General features: G+C 40.2%; 2 protein-coding genes across 3 annotated transcripts; both read left to right on the top strand.

Moving 5' to 3' along the window:
* The first annotated feature begins 784 nt into the window (after positions 1 to 784).
* Positions 785 to 4821, top strand: LOC143542491 (putative nucleoside diphosphate kinase 5). Of its 2 annotated transcripts, none has more exons than XM_077035062.1 (6): positions 785 to 841; positions 950 to 1056; positions 3510 to 3734; positions 3948 to 4055; positions 4127 to 4236; positions 4374 to 4820. In XM_077035062.1, exons 2-6 carry the CDS (start codon positions 950 to 952, stop codon positions 4403 to 4405), a joined length of 582 nt encoding a protein of 193 aa, XP_076891177.1. In that variant the 5' UTR covers positions 785 to 841; the 3' UTR covers positions 4406 to 4820. The 2 variants fall into 2 exon arrangements, with proteins under 2 accessions (XP_076891177.1, XP_076891179.1); XM_077035064.1 differs by lacking the exon at positions 785 to 841 and having other exon boundaries at positions 896 to 965; positions 996 to 1056; positions 4374 to 4821.
* A 14247-nt stretch (positions 4822 to 19068) lies between these two features.
* Positions 19069 to 19458, top strand: LOC143542477 (uncharacterized). Its single transcript, XM_077035051.1, has one exon. It carries the CDS (start codon positions 19069 to 19071, stop codon positions 19456 to 19458), a length of 390 nt encoding a protein of 129 aa, XP_076891166.1.
* The last annotated feature ends 7025 nt before the right edge of the window (positions 19459 to 26483 follow it).

Raw genomic sequence — 26483 nt, 5'->3', positions numbered from 1 at the left:
AAAACCCTAAAACATTGGTTTGAAATTCAGAAAAAACTATAACGCCGTTAAGTCATTTTTAACGGGGAACCATTGGGGGCCAACTTTTTTGAATTTGGGACCGCCGGTGGCGATAAAACAAATAGGGATTATTATCGGCCAATACCATTTAAAAGGGATTATTAAAATCCAATATTCCTTTACGCCCTGTTCTTGAGTTTTTTTAAAGTAGGGAAAGGAAAGGAAAACTGAGGATAGTTAAAAAATGGGTGTTCTTGAGTTTTTTTAGGATGGAAAGAAAAGGAGTATGAGGAGTTAGGAGGGATTAAATTCATGTTTTTTCACAATAAGTTATCCTCCTAAAATGGGATGATTACTAGGATAAGTTTTTTCCCAATAAGTTATCATTTTCTTTCCTCAAATTTCCTTCCAACTCAAGAACATATCTATTAAAAAAAATTTCCTTCCCTTCTCTTTCCCTTCTAATCCTTCCCTCTCCTTTCCTTGATTAAAAAACTCAAGAACAAGACGCTAAAGTATTGCACGAGCTCAAGCTATGCTTAAACTCATTTAAGGTTTATTTTTCAATATACAAAAAAAATTAACAATCTTTATAAATTAATTAATAAACAAGCTAAGCCCGAATTTAAAAATACGACTCTCAAGTCAAACTCAAGCTTTAAAAAAAATTTGAGTTGACGCAAGTTAAAACGAGCAGAGCTCGAGCTTCAAATACGTGACTGCATAAAAACTAAAAACCGTCTCTTCTAGTCCTTCAACAACGCATTCCCGCCTTTTGTTTCCCCAAACCTCAGGTCTCTGACGGTTGACCGGCGGCGACCAACCGAAGGACGATACAAAGGTTCCATTTAATATAATATAATAATTCTTATCTTCCTTTTACTTTTGTATTTCGAATTCACAGCTATCAAATTCATGAATCTGATAACTGATTCTACTTGTTGTTTAGATGCTTAATAATAATAATAATAATAATAATCTCCGTTTTGGCTTCTGCTGCTTTGGGAACTTGGTGGTAATCATCCTTCTAGCCTCTGCTGCTTCGCTATCTCTCAGGTGATTTATTAATGCTAGGGTTTTAGAATTATGAAATTGCATCCAGTAGATGCAACTAAACTTTTATTTGAAACCGAATCATAAACTGTCTAGCCGTGATGTGATGCCAGATTGGCTAGTTAAACATAATAATATAAGTGGAGCTTGATGATATGCTTGTATTTTCCATTTCACTATAATTTACTATAAAACGATTACAATAGAGTGGCAGGAAAACGGGCAACAAGCTGCGCCGCAACCCCCTTTTGAATAGCAAAGCCAATCCTGCGAAAAACGAAGTTTTGGGACCTAGAAGCTGAAGAGGTTCCGTGTACGACGCGCTGAACCCTACTAAAAAATTTCACAGCCTCTGGGGCCAGAAAACCAAATGTATCAAAGGCAAATGGTAGAAAGACATGTTGATTATCTAAACAAGCTTCTCGTGTTTAACAACTTTGCCCGATTCAGCCTTCAACGCAGCCTGACCCACAACAAACCCACGGTCCCTGAGCCCAACAAGAGGAGACACTCCTGTAAGATCCACACAGGCGTGTTTCCCCCTGTCCACCCGAACACAAGAATATCAGCTGGTCGTAAAGTGGACCTCCCTTCAAGAGGATCCGTGAGAAAGTTAACAGGGCCTCCCTTTTAGCATAAATCCCTGCCTGTTTAAGAACATCACACAGAACATCCCTAACCAAATCATGTCTGTATTTAAAGCCAGACAATTCTTTGCAATGCACCGCATGGTCACCAAAAGAATCCAAACATACCTTGCGACAAATTGGGCAAGGTTCATCAGTCGGGAACATAGGGATCATTAACCGGTACTTAAGGATAGCCCGATACTCCAAACCCGACATACGTTGGCCTAATCCTTCAATGGGGATGGCCGTTAGAAAATCCTGAGCCCGAGGAGCCCGAAGGCATTCAAACACCGCCTTTTGGCGAGGGATAGATCAAACTTCACTTCTAAACTCTTGACGATTCCACTAAAAAAGGCACTCGCCACAACATGTTGGGCTTTAGGGGGGGGGGGGGCGGTGTCCTTATTAGAGAACCCGCTAAGATCAAAATCTGGAAGTGAAGTACGTAAACGATCCATCGCACACCCATAATCAGAGTCCAACCCATAAATATCACAACCCCGAAGAATATGGTCTTGCAAACACCACGACTGTGCTCTCGAAGCCACAAAAGCATATGTAGATACATCCTCGGCCGAATAGAGACCCAAACCCCCATAACGGGTCGGAAGTGATGCCAACATCCATTGGAGATCCCCAAAGAACGGACCTCCACAAACCACGATGTCCTCAATCGCCCTTCGAAGACCATTGTCAAATATAGAAACAGCTTCCCCCACATACATAGGTTGGCACGTTCTCAAACCGAACAAAAGCTTGGCGAATCCCATACATGAGCGAAGCAAAAGAAGCTCGCATTGAGGATCCCGAAGTCTTGGGAGACAGCTCATCAGTTCCACAGTGCTAGATGCCCTTTTCATAGCCAAACTGCTGATAAACCCCGCATCCCGGCTTACAGCACCACCAAGGAGTTTCACGCCAATCACCGGCCTTCCAATCCCACAAGGGAACAACCCCTCCTGAACCTTCACCCCATTGCATGTTGGCCAAAATAACTCTGTTTTCTTAACGTTAAGCTTGTATTTAGGCTGTAATTAACCCGAAACGAACCAAACTTAAGCCATTGTTCATGTTCGTAGCGTTAAGCTTTTATTAGACAACTGAACGGTTCACAAACATTTAGCTGAACCAAATTTCGTGTTCGTGTTCGCTCATTTAGGAATTGAAAGGTTCACGAACACAAACAATGTTTTATTTTATTTGGCTAACCGAGAATGGTCGGTGTCAACAGTTTGGTCCGGCTACCGAGTTTGTGGTGGTGTTTTTTTAACATTCATATGTTAATTTTACATATAAGTTAATCACATAAACAAACAAACATTAACGAATATAAACGGACACTTTATCGGACGTTCACGAACACAATTCAACGAACCTGGCCTTTGTTCGTATTCATTTATTTAGTTAATCGAATGAAAATTTCTTGTTCATGTTAAAGTTAAACGAGCGTAAACGAACTTCCCTCAGAACGTTTGATCCATTTGCAACACTATATGCTTGTATCAAGAGATATATACGTAATATATATGATAGGCAATGTTATAGCATTAATTTGTAATTTGAATATTGGCAATACTGTCCTAAGATAGATAAGGGAATACCATGTATATATATTTGATATAGATAATGAGAACATCAAGTATTCTATACCAGTTAATAGCTTGCAAGTATTTGAAACACGCATGAAACATTTGTTGTATGTTAAGTGTGAAAATTTGTATGCCAAAAGCTGCATCTCTTCCAATTCCATTATATGTTTTCTTTTTTGTTTTGTTTTACACTTTTACTGTATGTTTGATGATTTACAGACCTACACGGTTTATATAGATCATTGGCAACTGTGGATTTGGAATATGAGCGGACACTAGCAATAGTGAAACCGGATGGGGTTTCTGGTAATCATAGCAGCTCGATAAGGAAGATTATTCTTGAATCTGGCTTCATCATCCAAAGCGAAGTTACACTTCACCTTGATGAAGATAGTGTGAGGAGATTTTATGCTGAGCACTCAACAAAGAGTTTCTTTCCAAACCTTCTCCAATACATGACAAGGTAGTTTTTTCTCTTAATATCATCACATTTCTGTTTTCGCGAAAGTAGCTATAATCTAAACAAACTGTTTCTTAATCTTTGAAACAAAAGACTCTTGTTTCTTACCAATATCTTTTTAGTTGTTACTAATAAGATTGATAGATAATGTCTATGTAGCACCAGTGTGTCCTAATAGCACAAGGAAATTAATACACCATATCTTTATGTTGTTAGCGGGCCAGTCTTGATAATGATTCTGGAAAAAGTTAATGCTATAGCTGATTGGCGTACTCTTATTGGGCCCACTGATGCTCGCAAGGCTAAAATTACTCATCCTGACAGGTTGTTTGTTCTTTTCTTATGATGTTACATTCTAGCCCATTATCATTTTCTAGAATTGTAATGTTGTGTAGCATAAGAGCCATGTGTGGGGTGGATTTAGAGAGAAACTGTGTTCATGGTTCGGATTCACATGAGTCAGCAGCAAGGGAAATTTCATTTTTCTTCCCTGATTCATTTCCAGGTTAAATTTCTTACCAAAGTCTTGATTGCATTTTTTATTTGTCTTATTAGTTAAGACATAATAATCAATCATTGTGAATTTAACAAAGTTTCTTTTTACTGTATATGGTGCTAAATGCTAATTGTATCACACAACAGAAGGAACTACTCTGAAGCATGATGAACTGTGAACTGTGAACTGTAAGCATTCATTGATGCTGTCAAGAGCCCGCCCTGTATCCTTGGACCGTCATCAACGCTATTTGGAACCACTGGCCGACGATGTGCTTCAGTGTCACCATCTAGTTCTAAGTTTTTAATATTCTTAAAGAGAAGTTGATTTAATATTATTACTGTGGTGTTTGGTTTGTTAGAAGACTTGTAATCACATCCTTGTACGTACAAATGCTGATTTAAGACATTTATATATTTATGAACTGAAGGCCTGGTGGTATTTGATTTGGTAACTTATTATTACTGTGACTTATGGTCGTTACTAATAAAGTTTGTTAAAACATATTCTTATCCGACTATTTAGGTTCACAGCAAATAAATAGAATTATACTTGTAATATAAATGATTTTTCACATTACCAGATGGTACATAGATGCATGAACTGATCATGGATGGCAATAATGCATGCTTTGCAACACACACACACATGCTAAACACATTAATCTACTCAAATCATTAACTGGTTCAAACTTCAAACAACAAAAGCATATAGATGTATAAGTTTAAGAGTCAGATTGCATGAATGTGCAATGTGCAGCGCAGAACAATCAATCAAAATAATAAACAAACTAGGGATAGAGATTTTTTTTAGAATACCTGTACCCGCATATTCAATACCGGTACTGGTACCAAGATTTTAGCAATTCGGTTTTCAGTAGTTATGGGTACGGATACGGGCATTACGGAACTCGGTACCCGTTTGAAATATCTAGAGTTTTACTGGGAAGTCCCAACCCCGTGCATATCTTCAAACGGGTATTTCGGAACTCAGTACCTGAACAGGCTACATCGGATTTAGCCTCGCAAGGCCCAATATGCAATGATGAGACGGACGGACCCAAGAAGTGAAGCCCGGCCCAATGGTATCCAGTGCACACCAAGACAAGAGCCTAGGTCAACGAAAGACCGGTCGCTATTGGTCTGGACACAGGACATAACTGAGGCATATGTACTCCTGGAGGAAAGTAGATGTCCAACTGCTGCCAAAGTCAGAGGGAAGAGAAAGAACCAATGGATAATAGACCGGACCTTAGAAGTAACGGTCCAGGCAAAGATTCTGCCGGGATCCTATATATGTACACATTCTTATTGTAAAAGGTTCATGTTCAATCAATACAACCAAATCTATCATTCACATTCACACGGTCATTACCGACTAAAGCTAACTAACAAACCTCACACACACACACACACAAACTCGACGATTCATTTGAGGTTTCAAGATTGGCGCCATCCGTGTGGGACCTGTGTAAATAACAGTCCCACCCACAGTTTTAGACAAGATGGCCGACCTGAATCTAGACGAGACATCGCCAGGGTTGCAGTCCATTTTTCGGCGACGGAAGTACACTGGTAACGCCGACGGGAAACGGAATACCAGACCTGCCTAAAGCAGGTCCGCCTCCGGGTAGCATGCAAGAAATCGAAGGACCGGTGCTGATTGAATATGAGACGGAAAAGGAGGACCAAAGGTTTAGAGTAGAAAAGGGAAAGGTCTCTGGAGAGAAATGGGAGATAACTCCCGAATTCGTGCGAGCTCACAAGAACGCGCTTAAAAGAGCATGAGAAGAAGAAAAAACTCATGGCAGTTAAGACGCGCTTGTCATTTGAAACACCTGGGCCGGAGGAAGAGGAGGAACCTAGAGGGGCCCATGGCAAGGATTCCAGCGTCCTCTTGGAATCCCTTGTCACCCTCATTTCTTCCGTTAAAGGAAAGGAAGAGGAGAAATCTTCTCCCGAAACCCTACACACTCCTTACCGCCCGTCTAACACATCGGACGTGTCCAAATTCACCCGACGGATAGCGGAGGCTACCTTACCTTCTAAGCTCCGTTATCCGTCCACCGTGGACAAATATGACGGAACTCAGGACCCAGAGGACCATCTCCACGCCTTCCGGGGAGCGGGAATGATAAGTGGGTGGTCCCTGCCAACTAGCTGTTTGATTTTCCCCCAAACTTTAACGGGGTGAGCGCGAGTTTGGTTTGATAGTCTGGAACCAGGAATCATAGACAGTTATGAAGAACTGAGGGGAAAGTTCCTGCGAAACTTCGGTCAACAGAGGAAGGCTATGAAGAATCCCAACGAGATTTTACATATCCGGAGGAGAGATGAAGAAAAGGTGGAACAGTTCATGGATCGGTATGTGGCTGAAAACATGAACATCAAGGGGTTCCGGAGGTTATGAAGATCAGCGGTTTCATAAATGGGGTGAGGTTCTCCTAGATAACAAAAAAGCCGGGAGAGGATTTTCCGTCCACTTTTGACTAGCTAATGGATCGAGTACGAGCTTTCATTAGGGGGAAGGATACAGGATCCAAACGGTGGGAATGGGAAACAAAAAAGGTGACACCCAAGCCCCTGGGGGAAAAGGTGTTGGTGGTCCCGGTCCCGGGAAGAGCCGAACGCCGTTTGAAAGAGGCCGTCTTATGCCATATCGACCCGCCGAGAATTACCCCGCTTACTCACCCACGACATACTCACCACGGTTCCCTACCAACATGCGTCCCGAAGGAAACCAGTATAGCCCCCCAGGGTGAAAAGAAACCGTCAGGACGGGAAGACGTATTAGTGGTAGATAAGGCCAAGTACCCGCCCAGGACATCTAGTCCTTTTAAACAAGCATACAAGTCCAATCCCCACGGGTACTGTAACTACCACAAGAGCCATGGCCACTCTACTGAAAGTTGTGTCTAGTTGAAGAAATTGTGGGAGGCAGCCTTAAAATCTGGGCAGCTGCCCCCTCCAGCCAGGGGATCCCCATCAAAAATCAAAGAAGAGGACGAGGAAGGGGAAAACCGGGAAGGATTTCCAAGGTAGGAAGAATGGGATCTTTGGTTTCGATCACGGCATGGATGAAGGATGCAATATCTTTCCCCGGTCGGGAGGAGGAAGATGCCAGAGAAATGCCTTTAAATATTTCAGCAAGTTTAGCCGGACACCGGGTAGCCCGCGTCCATGTCGATGGGGGGAGCGAGGTAGAAGTCATGTATGAGCACTGTTTTGTAAGGCTACAAAAAGAGATCCTAAGCAAATTGGAGGAAGATGTATTTCCACTAATGGGCTTCTCAGGAGAGGTCGTCGAAACTTTGGGCTCTCTGACCCTCCCATTCACCCTCAGGGACGGAGAGAAAGCCAGAACGGTCTGCCTCCGTTTCTCGGTTGTGCGGGCACCTTCGAAATACAACATCATGCTGGGCAGACCGGGAATGAAAGCTCTTCGGACCGTTCCTTCCACAGTTCACGGGTGTATGAGATTCCCACCCCAAAAGGGATAGCTACCGTCCGTTCATCCATGGAAATAGTAGCTAGCATTGGAAGAGGAACTAAGCCAAAGAAGGGGGTGAAGGAATGGGTGCTCAATGGAGAACACCCAGACCAAACGGTGAGAATTGGGTCCCAACTATCTGATCGAGGTAAGGCCGAGTTGAAGGAAGTGTTGCTCCGCAACGCCGACGTCTTCGTATGGAAACACGAAGACATGACTGGTATCCCCCGCAACTTGGTACAACACAGCCTGGATAAGTTCCATTGGATGGAACCTGTCAAACAAAAAAAGAGAAGCCCCAGAAAAGCCAAGCCGTGCTGGAAGAAACCTTGAAACTCTTGCAAGCAGGGATCGTGCGGGAGGTTAAATATCCTCGATGGATATCCAACCCTGTCATGATCGCGAAGTCAGACAACAGCTGGCGCATGTGTATTGATTTCAAAGACTTGAACAAAGCCTGCCCAAAGGATTCATACCCCTTGCCCGAAATAGAAAAGAAGATAGAATCATTGGCCCAATTTCCTCTCAGATGCTTCCTAGACGCCTACAAAGGGTACCATCAAATCCAAATGGACCCTCAAGATGAAGAAAAAACAGCGTTCTACACCAACGAGGGGACCTTTTGTTACACCAAGATGCCTTTTGGTTTGAAGAACGCAGGAGTAACTTACCATCACTTCATGGATCGACTATTTGATCAACAGAGAGAAAGCAATGTGGAGATATATGTCGACGACCTCATCATCAAAAGCACTAATGAGGACAAGATGCTTGACGACATCAAAGAAACATTCAACACACTCGGGGGAGCCAACATGAAGCTCAACCCTGGTAAATGCTCGTTTGGAGTAGAAAAAGGAAAATTTTTGGGAGTTTTAGTTACCAAGGAAGGAATCAAAGACAATCCTGAGAAAGTAGAGGTTCTGATTCAGATGGATTCACCAAGAAAGATCAAGGAAGTACAAAGACTTAACGGGAGGTTGGTTGCTCTCAACCGATTCCTTTCCAAAACTGCAGAAAGAACCCTTCCATTCATGTCAGCCCTGAGAAGAAGCGTGAAAAAGAACAAGTTTTGCTGGGACACAGAAGCCGACAAAGCCTTCCAGGAATTGAAGGCCCATCTATGCGAGCTCTCGACAATTACCTCCCCACAGCCAGGGGAGGTACTGATCCTTTACCTCTCGCACAAAGATAGAAAAATCAGTTCGGTGCTCATGGTCGAGGGGGAGAGGCACAATCCTCATATACTTTGTCAGTCGTACATTAAAGGGTCCCAAAGAAGGGTATTCTCCCATCGAGAAGCTAGTGCTATCCTTTATTTACACGGCAAGGAAACTAAGGAGATATTTTCAAGCCCATATGATACGAGTCTTGACCGAAAAACCCGTGCAACAGATCCTCATGAAACCAGAAGTATCAGGCAGATAGACCAAATGGCCAATATAGCTGGGAGACCACACAATCGAATACAAACCCATGGCTACGTTCATACTATCATACCTTCCTTCTTTCCTTTCATACATACACATATACATATACCTCATCCTAAACATTCGCAGATATTATTAGGGCTTCTTCCCTGCATTCGGGGATATTGTTAGGGTCCGTTCCCTACGTTCGCGGATATTATTAGGGTCCGTATCCTACATTCGCGGATATTATTAGGGTCTGTTCCCTTTCTAACCATACCTTCCATACCTTTCTATACATTTGTAATCATAACTTCCATACGTACATACATCATTTATATTTCATATATATATCAATCATATCTTTAAACTATCCCTTGACGGTACATGCAATATCCGAAGATCGTTCATGCATCGTCAAGCATTCATTCATACATAATCATATAAGACATACACTTACCACTTAAGGTAAGTGTATTAACAAATCACATTGAGTATGCACACATCCCCGAAAACATAACAAGGAAGTGGGGCTAGAAACTCACATGGATCCTGTTTCTTTCTCCGTTAATTGTTAACCCCTTCTTTAATTGAGTTATGCTAACTGTATATGAGTTTCACGTATCAATACTCGTCCTATTGTATCAAATTACTTTTACTTAGATTTTAAGCGAACTTAACTTAAGCGAACTTAACATTAAGCGAACCTAGCGTTAAGCGAACTTATCATCAGGCGAAATTGTATGAGGCGAACTTATGTACACGCGAACTTATATACGGGCGAACTTATCTAGCGAAGTTATCAGCAGCATCGTCGGGATTGCTTTTTAACCCATAAACATCTCTATTTCAACATGTGAACTTTTGATGTGATGTTAGCCAATCCCGTAAACATTTCCCATGGTTATTTTCAGATAAGACTTGGCCCGAAAACGCATAAAGTTTGGCCTTTAGGCTTAAAACGTTCAATACTAGATCTAAAGTTTATTATAAACGAGCCGCTCATGTTTATGGGTTTATTAGTTTCGTTTCAGTATAAGTTTACAACTTTACGTTTCGTTTATACCCGATCTATTCTCGTTCTAAGTTTCAAGGCTAAAAGTTTATAAAACCGTAAACTTTAAGATCAAAACATACCTTTTAGTGTTTGTTTGGCTTAGTTATAGACTTTAGATCTTGTTTTCATCTTGTGTATTGAAGAATCTTTCAAGAATCAACATTTGCTTGGCCTTGGATCGCTCCCTCACCCTCACGGCCGAAAGTGGCTATGTGTGTGTGTGTGTGGAGTATGTGTAGGCAAATATGGAAAGATGGAATGAGGATTTAGGGTTTTAGGGTGGTTTAAGGGGGTATTGATATACATCTATTTATACATCTAGAACCACTTGTAAAGTTATGTTTATTTAATGTTTTGAGTTCGTTTTAGTTCGTGTTTTGGTTTATCTTTTATTATTTTAGGTTTTGAGTCACGTTTATTATATGTCTACATGTTTTATATCTTTTGGTGTCTTGCATGTTAAACTTAATTCTTTCTATCTTTTCACGCGAAGTTTATGCTCGTTTTGTTCATCATTGGTTACATGATTACTCCACTTAGTGTTTTGATTTGTTTTTATGTAGATGATGATTTGTAAGTCAAGGAAAAGAAGTTCCAGAAGGTTCTTATCATTTCTTGGAAGCTAAGGAAGAGATCTAGCAAGTTTAAGTAATAAATAACATGGAAAATTCGTGGGCTACATCAGAAGCAAGCCGCGCCGCGCGGCCCCTTTAGGCATAGCCTTCGCGCGGCGCCTAGGCCTCCCTGGTCAACCGTTTTTGCAAGTCCAAGCCCATTATGCGTTCTATATATACATCTTTATACCCTAGCCGATTGAAAGAGACTTTGGCAGCCGATTTTCAGAGGGTTTAAGCTAAGATTGAAGGTGTTTTGAAGGCTAGGAAGAGAGAAGATCATAAAGCTTTTATACGGGTGTTCAAGGGTCGATTAAGACGGATTCTTTCGTTCTTTTTCATTACCTTTGTTCATTAATTTTCATGATGTTTCTCTTTGTTCTTTGGTTTAGTTATTTGTCTTTAATTATGACTATGCTAGGCTAGACTTCATGTCTACCTAGGCTTGATGAACATGTTTTTGACTTGATTCTTGCTTTGGACAATTGTTTGATTATGGTTTCGTTATATTAATAGTAAATACTTGGTTTTGTTTTCATGATGCGTATAAGTATTTACTATCTTGGTTGATTATTAACTATTGCTTCACATAGATCTTTTATCTTTTGATTGTGTTCTTTAGATTTAGGGTTTATGTTTAATCATTACTTGGTGTTTTGATTTTTGTGATTAAATGGGCCCATTAGATCATAGAAGCTTGTTGATGGTTGATTAGGATTTTGAATGTTTTGCTAAATTCCAATAGCTGTAAGGTGAGGAGTTGTTCATGTTTCTTGGTTAATGGCATGCTAGGATAGATAATGACAATATTCTTGCTTATTGTGTTGATCCTTGTTCATGATGTCATGTTTAATTTATCAAGTTATCTAGGGTTTAGTGTTTCGTGAGATTGGTTGCTTAAGATACTATTAATTAACCCTATTTGATAACTATGAGGAAGTCAATATAACTGATTGCTTAATAATCTAATATTCATTCTTTTTTATTTTACTTAATACAATTGAGGGTCCTTTAGGGTTTGTTAGATGAACATGTTTAGAAATCTGTTTCCATAATCATGTTATTTGTCCATTGCTTGATGATTGTTGATGAATGGGATTCTTACCTAAGTCGATTCCTTCTCTTATCGGTTTCGATCTTGTGTTTGGTTGCTTGTTTCTAGTTTACTTGTTCATTTATTTTCTTAGTTTAATATTAGTTTAAAAACCCCCTTAAAACGTTATTAACAAATAGCCGTGTCGTAAGTCGAGTCTAATTAGTTAATTTACGTAATTTATAGAGTCATGTGGGTTCGATATTCCGGACTTACTTAGCTTTAGTACAATTGACCGGTTCACTTGCTGGTGTTTTGTTTAGTTGAGTCTTAGGTCTAGTATTTATTACTTGTTTAATTTAGTTAATATTTAATTGACTGTTTTGAGCACATCAAGTTTTTGGCGCCGTTGCCGGGGACTCTTAACAATTGCGTTATTTGCTTTACTTGGACTTATCTGCTACATACGTGCTATTTGTTTTATTATTGTTTGAGTCGTAGGAGTCTAATTTAAGTTTTAGTTTATTTTAGTTTATTTTTAAGTATTCGAGTCTGCTCACTTGGTCTTTTGCGTTTTTCAGGTTTATGCCACATCTTCGTTCGCAAGGACCACCGCTAGATAATCTTGGATCTTCTCCGTTGAAGTCCGAGGCTAGTTCGTCACAAAAGTCATCTCCGCACAGTTCACCACCCGAAAGTCCAAGACGTCAAGATCAAATGGCCGACAATAGGACAATGGCTGCTCATGCCTTCGATGGCTTAACCGGAAACCAGTCATGCATCGTCGTTCCCCAGATCAAAAACCCCAACTCGTGGCAAATTCCGTCATACGTCATGAACAACATCGTTCAAACCAATCAGTTTAATGGGCGTGATGACGAGGACGCACTAGCTCACATTAACCGACTTTACCGCGTTCTTAGAACTTTTAATTTACAAGGTGCTACCGAAGATGCTATTTTCTTACATTTATTTCCGTTTTCACTTGCAGGTAAAGCAACTACTTGGCTTGACACACAGCCACCTGGCACGTTCACCAATTGGGAAGCACTACGTTCGGCATTTATCAAGAGATACTTCCCACCTGCTAAAGCGGCTATTCTTCACGATCAGATTCACTCATTTCACATGGAACCGGGGGAGTAATATTGTCATGCTTGGGAGCGTTTTCAGAGCTTGCTGTCTTGATACTCATAGAATGGCCTCACACCATGGGCTCTCGTGGAGAAATTTTACAATGGGTTGAACTACGAAACCCAAGTTCGGTTCGACACGGCCGCGGGAGGAAGTCTACTGGCTAGGAAGAATGTCGCCGAATGTAACGAGATGTTTGAGAGCTTCGCTCAATCAGACCTTGCCAAAGTGCCACATCGCGGGAATTCCACTCACGTTAGCAGTACCTCCCCATCCGCTCGAGGTGTACACCAGGTTAATCTGGATACTAGTGAGGCGGCTGCTTTGGAATCACTAACTCGAGAGGTTAAGGAGCTGAAGGCCAAGGTGGACAGGTGTGAGTTTTGTAGAGGTGGACATTGTACGTTGGAGTGCCCGGTGATGATTCAACAGGTCGATTTTGTCGCTGGTCAGAATAGGTTTCCAAATAATTACAGCAACAATAATCAGAGTTGGAACACCTACAAAAATCCGAGTCAGAATAATTCTAATTGGCGTCCGTCCAGCGCACCACTCGGATTTCAAAATTCTTATGCTTCAGGAAAAGGTCAGCATTTTAATAATAATAACACTGATGGTACTAATGTTCAAAATAATGTGCAGGATTCGAACGGTGGAATTGGGCGTTTGGAAGAGATGATGAAGCAAATCCTTGAGAGAGATCAAGTTACACAGAAAAAGTTTGCCGAACACCATTTGCTTTTCAAGAATCAACAATCTTCTATTCTCGATATTCAAAGAACTGTTGTTGATATTGCTCGTCGTTTGGAAGAAAGGCCTCCAGGTCAGTTTTCGGGTATTCCTCAAACTAATCCGGCTTCTCAATTGAAAGCCATCTCCACTCGTAGTGGTAGGGTTTTTGGTCCGGAGGTAGTTAGTAAAGAAATTGGGAAAAATGGGGATGATGAATTGGTAAATGAGGAGATAGAGGTAGAGGCTTCGGGTAAGTCACAAGTTTCAACACCAACTATTGAGACACTAGTCTAAAAGAAGCCGGTTGAAGCCCGGCCACCACCACACATCATTAACCCTACATATGTCCCGTATCTCGCTTGTTTAAAGCATCAACAGTATACGAAGGATTACGGGCATTTTCTTAATATATTTAGCCAATTAAATGTCAACCTCCCGTTCGTTGAAGTCCTCTAGCATATGCCCAAATACGCCAAGTTTTTGAAAGATCTTCTTAAAAGGAAGGATAAGTTGAAGGAGCTTTCGACTGTTCCACTAAATGGAGAGTGTTCTGCAGTAGTCCTTAATAAAGTACCGGAGAAATTACCCGACCCCGACGTTTTTACCATTCCATGTCTTTTCGGAAGGGATACGACTTGTCAAGCATTGGCCGATCTTGGAGCTAGCATAAACCTCATGTCGTATTCTTTATATGAAAAGTTGGGTCTTGAAGAGCTCACCCCTACTCGTATGACGTTGTCTTTAGCTGATCGTTCCGTTAAGTATCCGAGGGGTGTCGTGGAAAATTTGCTCGTTAAAGTAGATAATTTGGTTTTTCCCGCAGATTTTGTTGTTTTAGATATGGAGGCCGACGAGAGAGTTCCTATCATTTTGGGTCATCTGTTTTTACGTACTGCTAGGGCAATCATAGATGTGTTTGAAGGAAAGATAACTCTTAGAGCCGGTGATGATAGTGCCACTTATTTGGCCATGTCCATGAGACATCCGAGTGGTCAAGACGGTCTTATCGATCCATGTCATCTAGTTTATTCGATAGAATCATCTATCTCAGGCATGGGTCCTAGTCTTGATGATTCCCGTTCGGTGAGTTTTAGTGTGGAAAAGGGACGAATGGTTTCGAGTTCTCGGGAAATGGTGAAGTGTGTTGGAGAAAAAGGTGGCGGTAAGCGAATGTTTGAGAAGGTTCATGGAGTTAAAAAGAAGAAGACAAAGGTTGACAAATGGTCGGAGCGTGATTTGGAATCTTTGAGGGCATTGGAGTTCTACCGTGGTGGAGGAAGCTCCACTCGGTCCGCCACGTGATTCGTATAACATGGGTTCTTGAGTGAAAACTCAAGTGTAGAGTTTGTATATTTTCTTTTATTTTTATTTTTATTTTCTTTTTCTTTGAATCACTAACGTAATTTTTTGTAGTTTTTCTTTGTTTTTGTGTTTTTAAGTTTTGCTAGTTTGGAGATTGAATGAGCTAGAGAGACGATCCCCAAGGAAGAATTTAATGAAAAAGACAAGTGTGGGGATGGAGCAGCTGATCCGTATACTTTATGTTTTATTATTATTTGCTGCTGATTATTCATGTTTTATATATTTGTCGGTTGATTGAAACACTTTGAATGCATAATATCTATCATTATGATAATATATATTTTTAGATATGTTAGTTTTGTTTGGCCGTTTACGTTCGTGAGAGAAGGAGTTACCATTTGCTGAGGACGTTCGTGGTGGGAGGGCATTCATGGAAAGAAGACTTTAGCATCATGTTTCATTCGCATATTACCAGCTAAGTCTTTTACATTATCTAGCTCGTTAACTTTTTTATTTTGTTTTTATTTTAGTTTCAATTTTTAGTTTTTTATAGTTTTTTGTAGTCCGACTTTATTTTTAATTTTATTTTTATTTTAAGTCGTCCTTATCCTTGCATTGAGGACAATGCATAATTTAAGTGTGGGGATAGGATATTTGAGTCGTAGTTTAATTTTGCTTTAAATTAAGAAAAATAAAAATTTTTTAAAAAAAATTGAAAAATGTTTAAAAATGTCCCTTGAAGTTAGTTTTTTGCGTTAAAGTGGGAGATGATGATTTTATCGGAAATTGGTTTTTCAAACTACTAATAATATGAGATAAATAAAAGAAAGCGCACTTAACTCGAGATGTGTCGGTAGGCTCAGCCTTGAAAATGAAAGGGCAATTTGATAAAATGGGTCGGAAATCTCTTGTGGGTAAAGCGTTTTGTCTGTAGAAAATAAGTGGTGAAAGGTCAGCCATACTCAAGCCTCAATTCTTGGTATGAAAAGTGGAAGTATATATAAAATTTGAAAAATTGAATACGTTATCATATGATGCTTGGGTAGGTTTAACGTTAGAGTATGCCGTGTAGCCTGTGATATTAATCTTAAACTGATAGCTTTAGTGTTTTACACATCATTGGCGTATGGTTTTACAACCTTAAATCTTGTATTGATGGGATGCCCCGGGTCCGGAGACCATGGGTCTGTATGCCGAATATTCATCTGGGTGTTCACAATTCCAAATGGGGTTGTGAATATTTAAAATAAAGCTAAAAAAGGGCAAACCCGCATATTTTATGCCACATAAGTCTTTAAACATGATCACAAAAAGTATAAAAGTACAAATGCATTACAGACTTGATCATCCATACTGTTAGCCATGTGGGGTCCCCTTGCTCGCGTCTCATTACCATTAAGAAACAGACCACAAGGGACACGCCACATGTAAGCCCTACAGATGAAATTTTGCATACTCACCTATGGTAATGGTTCGGTGTATTGCTTGATAACGGGGGTATGTCATGTTGTGGGGAACACTAGCTATTAATAAATTGTACCTTAATCATATCTAATGGCTGCTTGGTAGACTTTGATGCTTAAGCTTAGGTGGATAAACAATACCCTTGATCGTCTTAACTATTCATGAAAAAAGAGAGCAACAAAAGTTTTAAATCTGCTAATTTTGAGGTTTAAGTCAAGTTGGGGTGGTCTGGTCCGGTAAAAGCTGAAAATAAGCGGGTCTTAATTGTGTAAACCACTGAGTACTATTATTGTAGGATCATATTTGTCCCGGTAAAGATTAAGGCATGGGTTTAAGTGGACAACAATATCGGTGATCGCGGTTTTTGCGTTCTTCTAAGCTTTAAAAAATTAACCCATATGTTTGTTAGACTATATTTTCCGATTCTGATCCAACCGCATCAAACTTTTTCAGGGATGAAAAAATGAGTAAGTGTGGGGATATTTGATATACATCTATTTATACATCTCGAATCCCTTGTAAAGTTATGTTTATTTAATGTTTTGAGTTCGTTTTAGTTCGTGTTTTGGTTTATCTTTTATTATTTTAGGTTTTGAGTCACGTTTATTATATGTCTACATGTTTTATATCTTTTGGTGTCTTGCATGTTAAACTTAATTCTTTCTATCTTTTCATGCGAAGTTTATGCTCGTTTTGTTCATCATTGGTTACATGATTACTCCACTTAGTGTTATGATTTGTTTTCATGTAGATGATGATTTGTAAGTCAAGGAAAAGAAGTTCCAGAAGGTTCTTATCGTTGCTTGGAAGCTAAGGATGAGATCTAGCAAGTTTAAGTAATAAATAACATGGAAAATTCGTGGGCTACATCAGAAGCAAGCCGCGTTGCGCCGCGCCGCGCGACCCCCTTAGGTATAGCCTTCGCGCGGCGCCTAGGCCTCCCTGGTCAACCGTTTTTGCAAGTCCAAGCCCATTATGCGTTCTATATATACATCTTTTTACCCTAGCCGATTGAAAGAGACTTTGGCAGCCGATTTTCATAGGGTTTAAGCTAAGATTGAAGGTGTTTTGAAGGCTAGGAAGAGAGAAGATCATAAAGCTTTTATACGGGTGTTCAAGGGTCGATTAAGACGGGTTCTTTCGTTCTTTTTCATTACATTTGTTCATTAATTTTCATGATGTTTCTCTTTGTTCTTTGGTTTAGTTATTTGTCTTTGATTATGACTATGCTAGGCTAGACTTCATTTCTACCTAGGCTTGAAGAACATGTTTTTGACTTGATTCTTGCTTTGGACAATTTTTTGATTATGGTTTCGTTATATTAATAGTAAAGACTTGGTTTTGTTTTCATGATGCGTATAAGTATTTACTATCTTGGTTGATTATTAACTATTGCTTCACATAGATCTTTTATCTTTTGGTTGTGTTCTTTAGATTTAGGGTTTATGGTTAATCATTACTTGGTGTTTTGATTTTTGTGATTAAATGGGCCCGTTAGATCATAGAAGCTTGTTGATGGTTGATTAGGATTTTGAATGTTTTGCTAAATTCCAATAGCTGTAAGGTGAGGAGTTGTTCATGTTTCTTGGTCAATCGCATGCTAGGATAGATAATGACAATATTCTTGCTTATTGTGTTTATCCTTGTTCATGAAGTCGTGTTTAATTTATCAAGTTATCTAGGGTTTAGTGTTTCGTGTGATTGCTTGCCTAAGATACTATTAATTAACCCTATTTGATAACTGTGAGGAAGTCAATATAACTGATTGCTTAGTAATCTAATATTCATTCTTTAGGATTTTACTTAATACAATTGAGGGTCCTTTAGGGTTTGTTAGATGAATATGTTTAGAAATCAGTTTCCATAATCATGTTATTTGTCCATTGCTTGATGATTATTGATGCATGGGATTCTTACCTAGGTAGATTCCTTCTCTTATCGGTTTCGATCTTGTGTTTGGTTGCTTGTTTCTAGTTTACTTGTTCATTTATTTTCTTAGTTTAATATTAGTTTAAAAACCCCCTTAAAACGTTATTAACAAATAGCCGTGTCGTAAGTCGAGTCTAATTAGTTAATTTACGTAATTTATAGAGTCATGTGGGTTTGATATTCCGGACTTACTTAGCTTTAGTACAATTGACCGGTTCACTTGCTGGTGTTTTGTTTAGTTGAGTCTTAGGTCTAGTTTTTATTACTTGTTTAATTTAGTTAATATTTAATTGACTGTTTTGAGCACATCATGTATTTATATCCCTTAGAGTCCATGGACCTAAGGCCCATTACCCTTTAATCCTCTTTAATTAATCGAAGTCCATGACCATTTCTTTATTTAATACTAATTAATAATTTAACACACGACAATTTAACGCAACTCTTTTTATTTAATACTAGAATATTTAGGATGTTACAGGAGAACATTGTGTGCCGCTTCGGGCTCCCTCACATCATTGTGAGTGACAATGGGAAGCAGTTTGCCGGGGGTGGGGGTGGGGGGTCTTTCGAGAATGGTGCGAACAATTGAAGATCAAACAGATCTTCACGTCAGTCGCCCACCCCCAAGCCAACGGGCAGGTAGAAAGAGCAAATCGAAGCATCGTCGAAGGTATAATGGGGCGTTTGGGAGGACATCGGAATTCATGGGTAGGAGAACTGCCACATGTCTTGTGGGCCCATCGAACCATGCTTAAGGCCAGTAATGGAGAAACACCTTTCAGTTTAACCTACGGGACAGAAGCTATGATATTCGTGGAGATAGGGTCACCAACCAGACGGATGCAACTAACCGAGGTGGGCAACGAGAATGACCTCAGGCTGAATCTGAACTTCACCGAAGAAAGAAGAGAGATGGCAGCCCGGAGAGAAACCGAATACAAGAAAAAGATGGAAAAATACTATAACTCAAGGATGAGGGAAGTCAGATTCAAGGTGGGAGACTTGGTCCTGCGAGAAAACGAAGCGAGTAGGCAGGCTAGCCAATGGAAGTTAGGACTCCGATGAGAGGGCCCTTACCAAGTCATTTGGGCTGGGGAAAAAGGGTCTTATAAACTGGTGTACCATACAGGGGAAGAGGTACCCCGTACATGGAACACGATGCAATTGAGGAAGTACTATGTGTGAGCCCGGTGATGGTCAGGCGGAGGGGCAACACACGTCAGGCAAACGACATATATTTTTGTTAACATAATCAACGTGTTCCCGAGTAGGAGCCCTTAGAATCAACAATAACCTCTCCGGGAGGGCACTCACACATGGAGATTAACCCTAGTTGACATTTTGGGGGTTTTAGTTAATGTCTTTTTTGTAATTCACTTGTGTAATGAGACACGAACTCGATGGCAGGGAGCCTGCCTTGAAAATCTTATGAAAGCCTCTCCGAGAGGACATTCGTTCATTTTGCAACATTAAATGACATATCACTCACAGTTCAAAAAATATATAATGACCCATTCATGATAACCAAAAAACTACTTTTCCCCGAGAAAAACGTTTAAATGAGCTCATAACAACTAAACGATTCTATACATCCTGTCACAAAAGGCAAGGAGAAGGCATCGCCGATAGGCTATCTGGTTAACCAAAATGATCAAGAAACATAAAAAAAAACTCATAAGATTTTCATAAGCATGTATGATCAACGCATAGCACAAATAAAACATAACGTCATCAGACGATTAAGATACCCAAAAAAGCCCTCCGGGGGCAGGATGTCAACACACAAACCTAAACCCTTAAGGGGTCAATATTACAAATATCCATACAAAATGTTTAAAGTTTAAAAAGGAAATCCATAATAGATGACTACTTCCCATGATTTACAGCAAACAACAAGGTTACAGGTAAGGCGACGGGGGATCAACCACTGAGGATAGGGCTTTGATTTCATTCACAGGCACATCAGGGGTGGCAGAGAGCTGCTGCAGGATTGGGGACTCAAAAGCATTATATGCAATGAAGACTTCCTCAGCCTTGACCTCAGCAGTCGCGGAGAAAGAAGGCACCTCAAGGATGGGAACACCCTGGGCTTGGTAATCATAACCCGCCTTCAAACCATGTTGGAACACGGAGGCAAAAAAGCCCTATTCAGGACATCCCTAACTTGACAAGTCTCCCGGAAAGACTTAGCTCGTTCATACACCAGTCTAAATCCTTCCATCACCATCCAAGCTCGATTGGCTTTGTGGCCTTCACGCTCCTGCCTCAACTTCGCACATTCTTCGCGAAGATCCTCGATCACCCGATCCTTCTGAGACCGGATCACGCCAACTTCACGCTTCAAGCCCTCATGCGCCTCCTGCTCCCGTTTGATGCCAGCTTCCAACTAACGACAAGGCCATAAAAATTAGACAAATCACAAAGAAAGAAAGAAAAGAGCAAATGGAGAAATCCTTACCTCCTGAAACTTTTCCCGGTTGGCTTGGGCTGCAATGTACTGAGCTTCCAAGGCAGTGGCTCGTTCATGGGCAGCAGAAAATTAGCAGACAACTGGGTAATGCGATCCTGGGAAGCTTTCAAATTCGCTTCCAAACTAGGCACCCCCCTGGGAAGCTTTCATCTGCTTGTTCTTCTCAATTGTGTGCTCCAGCTGGTCGATTTCTTCTTGGTTTTGTTGTAATAAGTGATCCGCATCAATGACAGCTTGGTGGGTGACTGCCCCCAATGCCAAGGCACGATACATATGCGTCCCAAATTCACCCACCAGATCATCAATGCTCATGGCCCGAATATGTGCAAAGTCTACAGGAGGAATGACCTCTGTGAGAAAGTCATGCGCCTGTTGAGGAGTAAGCACTGAAGCACCCGTGTCCAACTTCCATTTAGGAGCAAATATTTTGCCACTAACGGGCTCTTCCGTTGTTGAGGGCAATGGATCCTGTCATCATCGGGAAGTGACCTGGGTTCTTCTGGGCGCTTACCTTTGGGATCGGCTTGGTTGGAATGAGGGCTGGCGTCACAATGTGTTCCTGATGTAGTAACCACGGGAAAGACAAACTAGGAATCTAGATCAACAACCTCAGTAGAAGACGAGGCAACGAGACAAGAAGAGGATGACTGACCCAGATAAGGACGCTTGGAGCTCTGTAGCCGATTCTTCATAGAGGCGTCAAAAACGTCTGATAACGGATTCTTACGCTTGGGGGTGTCCGGGGCAAATCGATCCAACGACGCCGGCTCAATTTCTGAGCTAGTCACCGGCGTCATAGGAAGAGTGACAAACTCGGCAGTCTTCATGGACCCTTTCTAAAGCATTTCCTTCAAACTAATTTCTGCGTAAAAAGTAAATACCATTAATAACATAAAAACAAAGAGCAATATGAGCGAAAGAAAGAAACAACAAGGGACTGAGGACCTCGAACATGGCCGGCCGAGTAGAAGGATCCAGCCATATATGGCTCATTCTGGCCAAGTATAGCATAGGTTCAGGGTAGGTCATGGCCTCTGTTGGGTTAGCCACAAGCAACTTATACAAAGTATCCTGGTTCGTAAGAGGACGGGGAACTGAATCATGAATAATGGAGTCTACACGACGACGGTTATGAATACCAGGAGTGAAGTTGGGAGAAACAAAAAAAAAGCTATTTTTCCAGTCTCTTGGATAAAACCCAGTGGGCATCTTTGAGTAGCAAGGCGGGTGCTTTTCGACCGGGCGGCGTTCAAAAGTGAACCAGTCACCATCAACCTTAAGGTGATAGAACAGACGGAATAAAGGCACCGTAGGAAAACCCCCCATGGCATGGAAAGCAAGCTCAAAATGGGTCACCCGCAAGAAGCTCAACGGATGAACCTCTGAAAACCCTAGTTTATGATATTTCAGCAACGCCGTTTGAAACTCAGTGAGAGGGTAGCGAATGTTAGCACATTCCAAATTTTTGGTGTATAATGTAATGAGTTTAGGACGGCTGATGGCTTTTTAATGGGGTTTGGGCAAGATCGAAGATAGTGACAGGGGAATACGGTACCCGCGAACATAACGTAAGCATTTTTTCCTATGTAAGGATGGAAGTGATCGAGGATAGACCCTCACGACTCATGGTGAAAGGGAAGAAGATGTAATATAAGGGTATAGCGAACACTAACCTGATGAAAAAATGGTAAGAGGAAAGGTCAGTCGGAAATGGATGAGTCGCCGGAGGTCGTGGTAGTGAGATAAAGAAAGAAAAGTAATTGAAGAGTTATGGTGATGAGATGTTTAACCAAGTGAATAATAACGGCATAGGGAAAGGCGCGGATTCAATTTACATAACATATTTTACCGCCTCCATTCCGTGGATCGAGGATGGGCCCGATAACGTGTTGGGCCAAAGTCTAATTGAGGATGGGTTTCGCCTGTGAAATGGGCCCAGAAGCCAGCTATCCAGGGCAAGAAAACAAATAGGAAGAGAAGAAAGATGGGCTTGAACTAAGTCCACTATCCTTGCCATAAATAACAAGGATAGTAGACTGGGGAGACTTGAAGAGGCTACATCGGATTTAGCCTTTCAAGGCCCAATATGCGATGATAAGACGGACGGGCCCAAGAAGTGAAGCTTGGCCCAATGGTATCTAGTGCACACCAAGAAAAGAGCCTAGGTCAACGACAGACCAGTCGTTATTGGCCTAGACACAGGACATAATTGAGATATACGTACTCCTGGAGGAAAGGATATGTCCAACGGATAATAGCAAGCTCTCTGCCAAAGTCAGAGGGAAGAGAAAGAACCAATGGATAATAGACCGGACCTTATGAGTAACGGTCCAGGCAAAGATTCCTCCGGGATCCTATATATGTACGCATTCTTATTGTAAAAGGTTCATGTTCAATCAATACAACCAAAACTATTACATTCACACGGCCATTACCGACTAAAACTAACTAACAAACCTCACACATACACACACACACAAACTCAACGATTCATTTGAAATATCTAGAGTTTTACTGGGAAGTCCAACCCCGTGCATATCTTCAAACGGGTATTTCAGAACTCGGTACCCGTTTGGATAAGGCATTTTGGTATGAGGTACCCGTTTGATATTATGGTTTATTGGTATAGAGAAAATCCCCAAAATAGTCTAGTTTGACCAAATTTTTCCAAAAATAGCCTAGTTTTACAAAAAAAATCCCCAAAATAGCCATTTTTTGTTGTTGAATCTGAAGGAATTTCAACATCATACGACAGAATTTGTGGGCCTTTAAAAGCGCGCCACGTGTCAACGTATTAATGGATCTGACGGAGTTTGTTAAAGAACCGTTGAATCCGACGGAATTTTTAATTGATCCAAAGGAATTCATCATCTTCTACCTATCAAACCCTAAACCTCCATCTCCATCTTTATTTATCCACAAATTCAAGAAAATCAATAGTGCAAATAGCTTAGTTTTTTGAGGAGAACACGACCACGGTGTTCAATTTCACTCTAGATCTCAAATTAAAAAACCCCCGAAATGAAAATCTAGGGTTCGATAGACGAATTAAACAGTTGGATCCGACGGAAGCATGAACTAAACCGTTAGATCCGACTATTTATTATTACATCGTCTAGAACGCGAAATTCATCGGATAGCTTAAAAAACGTCGGATCTGCCAGAAAATTTGAATACGTGTCAACATCTGATAGGCTATACTAATCCTTCAGATCAATTATTATTTTCGATGGATCCGACGGAAAAATAAGCTATTTTGGGGGATTGTTTGAAAACCTAGGCTATTTCTAGAATAAATTGGTAAAAATAGGCTATTTTGGGAGTTTTCTCTTTAATTTTTGGTTTTGGTATTTCGTTTTTGTGTATCACGTTTTTTGTATTATAGTTTATTGAATATCGGTACCATACCAGTATCTGTACCAATTTAGACAATTCAGACCGCTTACCAGTACCGATACTAAGTTCACTAAAGATTTGAAAAAAAAAACACTCAAAGTGGTACCAAAGCAGGTACCGTACTAAAATACCCGCACCATAAAATTCGGCACGGTATTCGATACCCAGCTTTACTAATTTTCAGTATGAATACTTTCGGTACGGGTATTGCACATATCTCATCCCTAAAACAAACTACACCGATAAAGTAGAGATGTATGAATGATCATGAATAACATACCTTACAACATACAAACATATAAAATACATTAATATACTCATCAACCACTTCTAGAGTTCTAGGGTATGTTTAGCAAAACTAGCTGCTAGCTATATCATAAAGCTGGTAACTGGTGGCTTGAAGCTGGTAGCTGTAGTTTTTTAGATATATTTAGATATTTGGCAGAGTAGCTAGAGTTTTTAATAAAATGTATAAAAATTACTAAAATGGGCATAACTAAAAACAATAACAGTAAATGTATTTATTTTGAAAGATTATTTAAGTAAAATAAAATACTATAATCTTGTAGCTCTTTCTAATCACTACTAGTAGAAGCTTTAAGCTTATTCTTATAACCTAAAAGTTTCAAGCTCCTTGAACCAAACAAGACTTTTAATTGAGTATGAGTTTTTTCTTAAAAGCTTAAAGCTAGAAGCTCCTAAAAACTCCTAAAAGCTTCCTTCTAAACATACTCATAATAATAAAAACATACACATATCTAGTGTAAGTTTAAAATCAAGATTAAATACATGTGCAACACAATAATAAACAGCCAAACAAGGGCATTACCTAGTAAAAATCCCACCAAATGGTGGGATGAAGACAATCTTTCCTCTTCTAATTAGACAGAGAAATGCTACCACTAAGACCTTAGCTTGAAAAATATTTTAAAGTGTACCAATACAAATAACGTATAGTATGGCTATGGAAATACAAAACATAATTAAGATTGTCTTATTAATACCGATCAATTAATTATTACGGGTAATAGGCAACCGATAAACATAACATTACGAGAATTAAATACTGTACTATTAAATTCTTCAATAACAATGATCAATTAATTTTTTGTTTTATTTTATCAATCAAATTTTAGAAAAATTGAGAAATAATAATGTCTTCTTATACAAAACCAAAAGAATATGGCATTATGTTCGAAAGAAATAAATGCTGTATATTTCATTTACATGCATACATAATATATATACAAAATATATCCATAAATCAAGGAGGGAATCTTTCCTTGACCAAATTATGCGATAACAACATTTGATCAAAATTAATTCATTTGAATTTTGAATATTGTTGTGATCGGTTATTACCCCCTTCAAGTGCATATGTAGGGATCCAGCGCGAAGCATTTTCTGGAAACGTTCAAAGAGTGGACGTGGAAGACTTTTGGTAAAAATATCGGCTACCCGAGGCTTGGTTGGTACAAACTTGGTATAGAGACGATCATCAGAAACTAATTCCCAAACAAAATGGTAATCGATATCAATATGTTTATGTCGTTTATGTGATACCGGATTTTCACTTAAAAATAAGGCACTTTTGTTGTCACACAATAATGTTGGTCGATCAGATGGTAGTGCATGTAGTACACGAAGAAGATGAGTTAACCAAACAATTTCGGCGGCGGTGTTAGCCATCGCTCTATATTTGGACTCGCAACTTGAACGCGACACTTTTGGTTGCTTCTTTGCACTCAAAGACACTAAGTTTCCCCCCAAATAAATTGAGTAACCGTAAGTGGTACGTCTAGTCTCGATGCACCGCTCCCAATCCGCATCGGAATAACCAACCAACATCGTTTTGATGGGTCTATCAAATGTGAAACCATAGGCTAGAGTTCCTTTGACATACTTTAAAATTCTTTCTACAAGTTGAATGTGTACCGTGGTTGGATTTTGATGATATTGGCTAGCTTGATTAACGGCATAGGAGAGATCCGGTTTCGTTATAGTGAGGTATTGAAGAGCACCAACTAAGGAAGGACAAAATGTGGGGTCGTGAAACGGTGTACCGGTAGAGGTGAAAGTATCGGTTGTGGTAAGAGGGGTGGCAACCGGTTTAGCCTCAACAAGGCCTGCTCGAGAAAGAATGTCATAAGCGTATTTAGCTTGACTGAAAATAGACCGGTTGAATTTTGAGTCACTTCAAGGCCGAGGAAGTAGCTCAACTAGC

The sequence above is a fragment of the Bidens hawaiensis genome, unplaced genomic scaffold, assembly GCF_021521415.1.
Source record: "Bidens hawaiensis isolate Kalapana, Puna unplaced genomic scaffold, B.hawaiensis_p1.1 tig00012888_1, whole genome shotgun sequence".
Classification (NCBI taxonomy): domain Eukaryota; kingdom Viridiplantae; phylum Streptophyta; class Magnoliopsida; order Asterales; family Asteraceae; genus Bidens; species Bidens hawaiensis.
The sequence above is the reverse complement of the archived record's forward strand: the minus strand, read 5'-3'. Positions and strand labels throughout refer to the sequence as shown.